This window comes from Melospiza georgiana, chromosome 4 (assembly GCF_028018845.1).
Source record: "Melospiza georgiana isolate bMelGeo1 chromosome 4, bMelGeo1.pri, whole genome shotgun sequence".
Taxonomy (NCBI): Eukaryota; Metazoa; Chordata; class Aves; order Passeriformes; family Passerellidae; genus Melospiza; species Melospiza georgiana.
The window spans coordinates 11,914,443-11,925,306 of NC_080433.1; the positions used below are offsets into that span (position 1 = coordinate 11,914,443).

Consider the following 10,864-nt stretch of genomic DNA (forward strand, 5'->3'; position numbering starts at 1 on the left):
GGGAGCACTCAGAGGGTGGCCAGGGGCATGGAAAGCTCAAAAGGTGCAGATGAACCTGAGCTCCTGGGAGTGAGGTTTATCTGGGAAATGCTGCAAGATGGAAACCACCCTGGGAATGAGAAAATCACCTACCTTCCCTGCCTGGTGAATTCAGTCCTGCTGGATTATGTCCACAACACAGGAACATATTGCACCTCTCCAGGAGATCTTACCCATCTCTCTCACCCCACACATCACCCATAGGAGGATTCCTGTTCATTTGCAGATAGGGAAAACGAAAATCCAGGATGCCCTGAGCCACCTGGCAAATGGCAAAATAACCTTGGGCTACCTCACATGAAAACCAACATCAGGCCAGGGCTGGAGCAGTTCTAAATTCAGAGTTACAGGTCACAAGGGACCATTGCTATATGCTTGTCCCATTCTGAAATTTTTCCCCTCAAACATCTGCTACAAACCACAGTCAGAGGGGAACTGGACCTCTGGTCTGATCCAGTACAGCTGTTACTGTGTTCTCCCAGTTTCAGAAATCAACCTGACCCCTCAACATTGGATACAAACACGCTGAGACTTGGAAGGAGTTCAGTTTTAGGACCTTGCTTTATGAGTGTTTTGAATTAAAATGATTTATACGAACACATTCGCTCTTTGTATCTGGCTGCAGCCTGCAATCAGACCCAGCTTTTCTTAATATTTTGGGCCATAAGCCATCCAGCTAAGGGATTTATTCATCTTAACGTGTTTAGCTTTGTAAGCACAATGCAGTAGTTACTGTTGTGCCTCCCAGCTGCTCTTCCATTTTTTATAAACTCATTTTCTCTGCTAACCTACTTTGAATTTTTTCTTCTAAAGCTGTTTTTAGTCTTCCCCTGCCCTCTTTTTTTTTTTTTCCTCTCCAAAAACATTGGGATAAAACACTAGTGACTTGAATAGGCTCCAGCTTCTATATCCTGACTTTGGAAATAATTGTTCCACTAATCCTTTTGAGTGCACTCCCAATTCCATATATTCAAAGAGCTGTCCCCCCCATGCACATACACACCCAATTGCTTCTGTTCAACAATCAGAGATCATGCATCAGCACATTGTTATTGCTGGTGCCAAGCATTTGGCTCAATTCTTGAGCCCCAAACTCACAAACTGCTCCTAATCCATGGATGGAGGCTCCTCCAGCACTGCCACCACCCTTCCCACCTTGTCCTCATCCCAGCTACTGGAAAATAAAAATTATCTTGTATTCCAGCTCAGCCCTGCAGCCTACCAGTCGATTCCTGGATCCCTCCAATTCAGTTTCATAAATACACTTAACAAGGGAGGTTAATATAGATTTGGTAAGGCAGCTCTTTGAGTGATACATAATTTATGCTGCCCTGTAGCATAGGAAGCCTTGAGTGGCGTCAGAGTGAACAGATTCAAGGAACTTGCCAGACAGCAGCACAGAGTGCCAGAGAGGGAGAGGAGTGGGGAGAGCAACCCAGGAGGGAGGTGAATGAAGCTGAAGGGCTCAATAGCAGGGAAAAATGTGAAAGACAGACAAGGCAAAAGGCACAGGGCGAGAAAGGAAGAGAATAAAGGAGAAGAAGAGGAGGTGAACTGAAAATGCAAAACCCCATGGGACAAGCTGGGCTCTGCAGGCTGCAGTGCCACAGCTGACCACGGAGAGCAGTGCCAGCCCAGGGCAGGGGCACAGAGAGAGCAGTGCCAGCCCAGGGCTAATAAGGCCTTGGAGGCTCATAACACACTTAAGATAGCTTGGCTATCCTTGGAGGCATAAAAATTAGCAGGACGGCGTCTGTTGCAGTGTTGGAAGCAAAAAGGTTTAATAAAAGGCAAAATGACAAACAGAAAAACCGAGCTAGGTGCTAGATGTTCTTGCTCTTAGTAAAACAGCTTACAAAAACAGTTAGTTTCTTTGTTCACGTCCCTTTCTAGTTAATTGCTCAAGTGAAACTTGTTAGCTTCTGTCCAATTAGCTATCCTTAAGTTTAAAGTCCTTCAAGCTTACAGAATAAAATAAACTTCTAAAAACTTCTTTCTTTTTTAAAGAAACAAAAACTAGTTTTGTCACTCTCTCAGCAAAAACCACACCCCTACACCACACTGTGTGACATCTCTGCCCAAGAGAGCTCAGCAGGTTTACTTGCAGGTGTGAGGAGACAGGAGATAGACAAAGAAAATGGAAAGTTTGGTAGACCACAGAACATGAGCAATGCTTGTCAAGTCCATGGAATCTGTGCCTGCCACCTGCCTAGGCCTTCACTTCTGGCTCCCAGCTCCTGGAAGTCACTTTTTGGCTGGAGAACTCTCATGCAAACAGTTGGTGTCAATGGGTTCTCTGTTAAACCCAGCAGTGACCTGTCACTCAGAGACAGGTCTCCATCAGGACCAGTCTGATACATGGGGAGGTATACTAGGAAAGCACCTCTGGTTTATTTTCTGGGATTTACACAATGTGAACTGAAGGCAACACAACGCTTGGCTCCCAACAGGACCCCTGGTGAGAAGAACAGATGGCTATATTAAAATGAAAAAATCCCCAAGCACAACTGGACCAGCCAAGAGCCTCCACAGAGGCTGAGGAGGGAGGACTGGCCCTGAACACTCAATTTTCCTTCTGCCTGCAGTATCCGTGAAGAGGTTTACTATTACTTCTGTTCATGGAAAGCAGCCAGGATGCTTCTTGTTGTGCCAAACTGGAGAAAAGCAGCCTTTGCCTCACCAAGTTCACAATGTAGTTACCTTGGGTGTCTCTTCTTTGCACATGTGTGGCTGTGCACAGACCCATGAGCTGCAAGGGAATCCCAACCCATCAGGGGATCAGGCATCTGGTATTCCTTGCTCTTCCCAGTGCTGCTGCTCTCTGTGCCTGGGCATGTGGGCTAAAAATGGTAAAATTTGCTCCCTTCACGCCAGGTGAAGTGGTCAGGAGCTGCAGGGAGTGAAGGAGAGCAGATAATAACAGTGCACTTAGAAGCAGAAGCATTGATTGGGGGCCAGGCTTTAATCCCACAAAAGGGAATTAAAGCTTTCTTCTTTCTTCTGCTTTCTTCCCACAGAAAGGGGACTTTGCTCCTCTCCTGCTCTGCAAGGTGATGCTAACTGTCAGAGTGCTTTCACCTCCATCAGCCACTGCTCACAGGGTGTTTCTAAAGCTGCTGACTGGCCAATGCTGGGGAAACATTCCCTGGGTTTTCCCTTTTTCCCTGGTGCCGGATGCTGTGTGTGGCTGGCTGCTCGTGGCTGGGATCCCCGTGGTGGCTGTCTCTGTGCTCACCCCTCTGCATTTGTGTCTGTTTTCTTTGGCATTCTCCAGCATTTCCCTTGGAAGGAATGGCCAATAATACAGCTCCTACTCAGATATCACCCTCTGACAGAGTTGCTTCCATAAAGATTATCATTCTTCTGCTCTGGAGCCTCATGCTGTTCCGCTGACTCTTTCAGGCTGTTCTCCCCTGGGGATAGGGTCACAAACCCCACAAAGTATACAGAGATTTGCAATAAGATCTGCTCTCTAATTCTTTTCCCCCCCAATCTGAAAAATGTGACAAGTAAACTGTAGATTTTGTAGAAATTTTCAAAAAGGTTTGTGCTCCCCTTGACCCAAAATCTGCCAGCTTTGAAAGAAATATTTAGATGAAGCTCCTCCAAAAGTTTACAGAGGAGAGTAGCTATTTCTTGTAAAAATAAAAGCATGAAAACCCCAGAGTATTTCTCTTGAAAACTAATTTTAGTGGCAAATTTTCAGGTAGTTTCAGTGAGCTGTGAAGCTCAGCATACCTTCTGGTACTAGAGTTTGATTTCATAGGCCTGGGGACCTGAGAGCTCCCTACAGCAAAATCAGAGGAAAAGTTGAAAAAGGAATTTTTAAAAATCCATTCTTTTTCTGCAGTGATATTGATCATTCTTTCCATAAGAATTCCTACCAAAATTAAAAATAAAAGTAGAAGTGGGAGTTGAATATCTGTGTGTGTGTGCACACTTTTGGGTAAGAATTAAGCCTTTGACTTAGAAAACATAGATGGGTGCCTCACTCAACCCCTGAGGCGATCTGTATTACTATGCTATGTTTACACAAGAGAAAAAGGAAAAGGGATTTGCCTGGGTCAGACTGAAGCCAGCAGGGTCCTTGCAGGGAGAGAGGCTGCCTCATAGGGAAAGGTAAAACATCCAGAAATGAGACACAGGAAAGCAGCTCCAACACCAGTTCATCCAGCACAGCTGTATGATTGGGATGGAATTGTTCAGGTCCTCATTTCCCCACTCTCAGTAAGTGGGCAATAGAAATAGAGCCCCCACTGGGGACAAAAGTGCTGTTTCCAGCAGATGTGCTGCCTCTGCAGCCAGGCTTTCAAGATGGGCTTGGTGTGTGACTGCCAGATCCAGCTCTTTTCTTTACAGAGAAGAAAAGGCAATGATCTCCACTTTCCTAAGGGGAATCCCTTCAAAGTGACTAGAAAGCAACCAGCTCTAACCTGGTGGCGTAAATCACTTTGGTGAGCTTCAGGTATGTCCTGTGACTCCACTTAGGGCTCTGTTTGCCAGAAGGGAATCACTGAATCTCCTCAGTGATTCCACATCACCTCCCACAGCTGTCTGGGCAATCCTCCTACAGGGGAACCCAGGTTGCTTGTGAATCAGCTCCTGGGCTGCAGGAATTTATAGGACTGAACTTTAAAGGAAGCAAAAGCAGAAATGGGCTTTGGAAAGCTTTGTGTGCATTCTGGCAGCTCAAAAGAAGTGTCCCAGCCATGCATTCACACCCCACAAACAGTGGTTCATGGGTGACAGTTATGGCACCAACATCCCAAGCAAATCCCTCCTCCAGCATTAACCCAAATGCCAGCTCTCTGAACACTCCTGGTTTGTCTAAGCCTCTCCTTATTTGAGACATCAGGCTTCCATTCTTAGCTGCTGGACTAGATGGAATACTGAGGGCCAAATCCATAAAAACCCTGGATCTCTGTAACTTTTCCCTGCATCATAAGGAGTCATGTGCCATGTGCTGGAGTGCCATGAAATTGGTGAAGGAGCCCAAATCTGATGGGGAGTGGCTGAGGGAGCTGGGGCTGCTCAGCCTGGAGAAGAGGAGGCTCAGGAGGGACCTTAAAGCTCTCTGCAACTGCCTGAGAGGAGGCTGTAGCCAGCTCTGTGTTTGGGGGCTGCCCATCACAAACCTTCAGCTACCCAGATTCAAGTTTAGTGTCCACCTTCCATCATCCATTATCCTTTTGCAGATCCTTCTGGATCTGCCTGGACTGACAGAACTTTGAATCTGGAGTCACACCTTTTCCATTGTGAAGATTTTCCAGTTCCAGGTGCTCCACATGGGAGAGAAGCACCTGCCTGTGTTTTCATGTCCCAGATGGGAACATGCCATCACACTCATCCATGAGAGAAAAGTCCATATCAAAGCTGTCTATTTTCACTGCCTGATCATCTGGGACACAGAGGTCAGGATGTTGCAACTCTGTCCCATTTCACACTCAAGGTAAAGGTACATAAAGGCAGCTCAAAAGAAGGATGTGATTTCATTCAACAAGAGCTCCTGACTTGCTGTATTTTTGTCCACGTAAGCAGCCAGAAACAGATGTCTCAGCCTCCTGGTACCAGTCACTCATTTACCAGCAGCTCTGCCCTGTTTGTACAGCTCCCTTGTTCTCAAACCCTTAACTCATCATTACACAGAGATAAACTATCAATGCTCTGCCTTGTGATGCTGCAAGGAGGGGGCTGATTCTTCAGGAATAAGGAAAACAGCACATGAGAGGGAACAAATCACCAACTCTGCACAATTTGGTATTAGTTCCTCTCTGTTCCAACAGGATCACATGCTTTTAGGCCATCTAAGGGGGAGCAGTCCTTCAAGACAGGTTTTAAAAATGCATTCACAGAACATGATCTTTTGCTGGCCTCCTTTCCTCAAGATGCCTCTATTCTCATACCACACTGTAATATTTAAGTCTCAAACACCTACACACAGCTTTGGAGTTTTTACCAGTTCTTTAGACTTCTACTTTTACTTCCTTCCAGTATCTTTCACCTTCCACCTTCCAGAGCAAGAAATATAGGCTTTGCAATGGAGCCATGTAACCACAGGACTGTCATTGTCAGAAACTGTAAGAACTAAATGCTTTGAGCTATCATTTAAAAAACCCCAACCAACCCAAAAGCCCTTTCCTACCCCAAGCTAGCCCCCTGTTAGGAATCACAGTTCACCAATAGTTCAAAACAGACACAGCCTTTCCCACTCACATGTTCATACATGTCTTTGTCACATCAGGGTGACCACTAGACCAGGGCCACAACACCCTTCCAAAATTCACCCCAATTTCAGCATCACACACACCCCACATACACTGCTCTCCCAGGATCACTGGCTTTGTTCCTGCCTTCCCAAATCAAAGAAAGCCACTCTTGCCATTGTTTACCAATGATCATTGGTAAACACAACACTCAACCCAAACAGAAGATCTGCCTCTAATCCCCTCTTAAGTTTGAGTCTTGTCTATGTCCTGAAGGAAGAGAATTTAATATTCCTTGCAAAATCCCTGGCTTTGGGATAATCTACATTATTGTAACTCTGGACAACCTTTTTTTCCACAAATATACCCATATTTTTTTAACCTTGCTGAGCTCTTGATCACATCAAGTATCTTGTGCCTATTAATACTGTTATAGATGGACAATGAAATTATTGGCTCTCACAAAACATAATTATTGTGTGAATATTAAGAAAAGCTTTGGTGATGTATAGCTATGTAATTGTAGTTTAGATGTCCTCTGTTCTCCCCATGGTTCCCTTTCCCCCCTGTATTGTTGCCATTAGACAGCAGGACAACGAGGTAGAAAGAAGGTATGCACATGGGGCAGTTGGGAATGGAAAATCTTGGTGCTTAGGGGATGCAGTAAGACAACATCTGACCTCCAATCCAGTTACAAGAAACCAGTCTCCACTGATAAATGGCACAGAAGAGCTGACTGACAGACTGTGGGAAGGGCCAGGGTTAGCTGATGCAACCCTCAGGGGTGTAAAAGACTGAGCATCCATCCTGAAGATGAAGTGGCCTCGTGGTATCCATGAGGGGCAGTTCCCAGTGCTGCAGGTTTTTCCTTATTCAGTTCTTTGTTGCATTTTTGTTAAGGTTTAATAAACCTTTTTAAATTTTCAAAGTGAGCAGTTGCCTCTCACAATACCATGAGGCAACTGTGAGAGGAAGCTGGCTACTCCCAACACTTTTTAAATATGCAACTTTGACTCTTTCCCAGGCTTTCTAGATAAACCCCAGGGAGAAGCCAGCATATCCCACGGGATGTGTCTGTTGGTTTAGTGGTTCCTCCTGTCTCTGCAGGGCATGAATCCTCACCTGCGGGTCAACGGGCCCATGAACATCAACCACTATGCCACCAAGAAGAGCGTGGCAGAGAGCATGCTGGACGTGGCACTCTTCATGGCCAACGTCACCCAGCTCAAGGCTGTGCTGGAGCAGGGCACGTCCTTCCAGTACTACGCCACCCTCATCGTGCTCATCAGCATCTCCCTCTTCTTCCAAGTGATGATTGGGGTTCTCCTGATCATCACGGGTAAGGTGCCCACCGGGGCGTGTGTGCAGGGGCAGGGTGGGGGTGGAAGGGAGAAGCTTCTCCCCCCAAACCACTCCCCTCTGGCTCCATGCAGGGCTGGATGTGGGTGGTAGGGTGGGCAGTGTTACTCAGAATGGTGCGTGGTTTGTTTCTTGTTTGCACGACTCTGAGCACAACTCTTCCTTCACTTTCCCACTGCTGAGCCCGTTTCAGGGAAAGAGTGGGGATTTGGCAAAGATGGGTCTCTTGCTGCACCTACTGTTATGTACTCCTTCATGCAGCTCTTGCAGACTCTACATTTTAGCTGTAATTTATATCTTACTTCATCTGGGACTTAATAGAACAATTCTGGCAGAAATATTCCCTATATTTACCTCACATTTAACCAATCCCACAGTTGTCCTAGTGGCCTACAGACAGCACATTAACACCAGCATTGGTTTGCTGGTGCTTGCCCAGTGCTCCATCTGATACAGGAGTTGCTGTATTTCAGTCTCCAACAGATTCCCAGTATTAAAAACCTGCAAAGGTGCTGCATTTTCCTGAATGTCCTACATAGGTTTTTATGGGGGGACAGAGGATTGGAGGCTTTGGAAAACCTGTGACATGTTCCTCTGCTCCAGCCTTCTGTGTCATCCTAGGGCAAGCTGTGGCTCCTGCAGCATTCCTGTGACTACTCCCTCTGCTCTGTGGCCTCAGCACTCAGGGGCACCACGAACACCTACCAGGCAGGGGAGGCTTGCAGGAGGTGGGGGACTTGGAGTCAGTCTGCAAATCCCTTTCTCTTTTTGCATGGTATTGCACAGCTCGTTTGAACCTGAATGATATTGCAAAGCAACCCCGCCTGAACATACTCAACAACGCTGCCACAGCTCTCATCTTCATCACAGTCATCCTCAACATCTTCATCACAGCCTTCGGGGTGCAGAAGACTGGCCTCTACCCTAGCAGGAATTTTGGACCTTATTAATTCATGGGGCAATGGACTCAGGTAAGAAAGGGTGAGTTCCCATCACTGCAAACCCCTGGGAGGGATCTCAGTCTCAGAAAACATCACTGCAAGGTGATGATGGGAAATTACAAAGCCTTTCCAGAGGCATGTTGCTGTCCCACAAAAACCTGCAGCCACCGAGCAAATTCTCTCAGAAGAGGAGCTCTTCTCACTTGGTCTCTAAAGCAAGAACACCAAACATCCCAGTTGCTGGGATTTATCAGCAGCAAGGGGTTTTTGGAAGGCTGCAGAGCTCATGCTAGATACATACAGAAGTTATGGATGGGAGCTCATGTTGGGGAAGAAAACTAGGAGTGTTCTGGGAGGAATCCCAAGACAGCAGCACCATCTGAGCAGAAGAAAAGGAATGGGCAAGACACAGAGCTCTTTACAGCAGCCACAGTAGTTTGGCAGGGACTGTTTTAGGCACCTAATGCTCATTTTCAAGGAAGCCCTGTAAGTAAGTTCATCCAAATGGCTGGGTTTCCATGTCATGTCAGTGAGGGAATGACATGTTCATAAATAAAAAGCACTTTAGCTCAAGAAGCAAAATTAATATTTCTTGTTTACACGACCTGCAAAATGTAAACAGTTTAAATGCAACATACCAGAGGAGTCTGAGGTGACCTCACCAGAGCTTCTTGTCTCCCTGCAGGATCTGAGCAGTGCAGCTCTCCTCCACGTTTCCACTGACCTCAGCAGGATCCATGGATGAATCCAGGAAACTGGGTTAAACTTCAAAACTCTGTGTGTGTCATAGCATATCAGCCCCCTGCTGTAATGCTTTTGCAGTTCTGAGGAGCAGGAACATTGCCTTTCCAAGCTAGAACAAACTTTGCAAGAGAAAACTGCAGCAACAGCAGCAGCAGGTATACATTTTGAAAGTGCAGTTCTGTAAATCTCTTCTCTTATTTTAGCTGCCTGCTTCACATATTCAATATTGGCTCATCTGGTAGAGAAGACTGAATGATTTACTTTGTAGGCTAAATAAATAAGTCCAGCTCTTTTTTGTCTCAAATGTAAGTTGGTGCCCTTAAAGCAATTCTATCTAATAGTTTACCTCCCAAATGTTGGAATGGATTTCTCTAAAAAAGTTTTCCTAGGAGAATAGAATGGTGTGTGTACATGAAGATAGCTAGAACCAGTTCAAATCTTTTCCTAGTTGTTTAACATCAAATGTTACATAGTTAAGAAAACAATCAGATATTTCCAGCACTGGGATGTTAACAAGGACAGAAAATAGTTATTGTGGTCTGATGTCATCATCAGTCCCCTATCAGGAATGATGTCAGAATATCCTGACAATACTTAATGGAAAAAAGAAGATAATAATGAAGATACATTATAATGAAGAAACATTATACATAAGGCCACAGCCTAAGCTTATTGCTGCAATGAAAAATTACAGTTGAATAGCTTATTACCTTATTTTAAAAATCACCATTATGATTTATTCTTATCACTAACATAATATAAATGTTTTAAAATGTATTTGGTTTATAATGACAGCTCGGGTAATTCTCTTGTATTAGAACCATTTGTTTCCTTGAGAAAAAAATCCTTTGAATTAATGAGTTTCAAGATTTTGATGAAAGAGTAAAAATTTTCAATCCTAAATTTTTTAACTCTATAGTCATGTTAAAAAATGGTATTTTAATAGCCTTATGTAAGCCTATTTAAATAATTACATGCTCTTTTGATTATTAAATGATTTTTCCACTGTACTGCAGAATCAGAGTTTAATATGGACTTCTTCTTTTGTATACCCTTGACACCCCTGAGAGAGAAATGCCATGAAAGCATCCTCACATCAGTCTTCAGGAGCTACTGGGAGTGTCTGACTCTTAGAAACAGATACAGGTTTCATTTGTATTTGTCTTTTCATCTGTATTTGTCTCTACAAACCCAAATTTGTGTCAGTCACACACGGTGCTTTTTCTGAGAGGGTGTGAATGATCCTGCCCAGGAACTGGTGGGTAAAGCCAGCAGCAGCTGACACTGACAGTGACTTTTCTGAGCTGAAGGGAAGTTGCACAACAAGGGCAGGATGGAAAATACTAGTTATGTATTTACCAGAAGCTGAAGTGGTAGAGCTGAGCACAGCCTGAGATCTGTCAGGTGAAGCAGGCAGAGACTTGTCCTCCACTTTTCCTTGGGGATGACAGGTCTGGGGTGACCCTGAGTTTGCTGCTCACCTTGGTTTCCTCAGTGTTTGCTTTGACTGGCAGCAGAGAGGGGAGGATGTTTCAGGGAAGCCTGTTATCCTGCCTCCTTTAGGAAAATGCCTCATTC

General features: G+C 45.0%; 1 protein-coding gene across 1 annotated transcript in view; it reads left to right on the forward strand.

Moving 5' to 3' along the window:
* NINJ2 (ninjurin 2) overlaps positions 1-10,293 on the forward strand; it is a 42,023-nt gene extending 31,730 nt beyond the window's left edge. The window contains exons 2-4 of the mRNA XM_058022919.1: positions 7,350-7,581; positions 8,388-8,572; positions 9,228-10,293. Of these exons, the coding sequence (XP_057878902.1) occupies positions 7,350-7,581; positions 8,388-8,551 (396 nt within the window). The 3' untranslated portion in view covers positions 8,552-8,572; positions 9,228-10,293. The remainder of the gene's footprint in view (positions 1-7,349; positions 7,582-8,387; positions 8,573-9,227) is intronic.
* Positions 10,294-10,864: the final 571 nt, after the last annotated feature.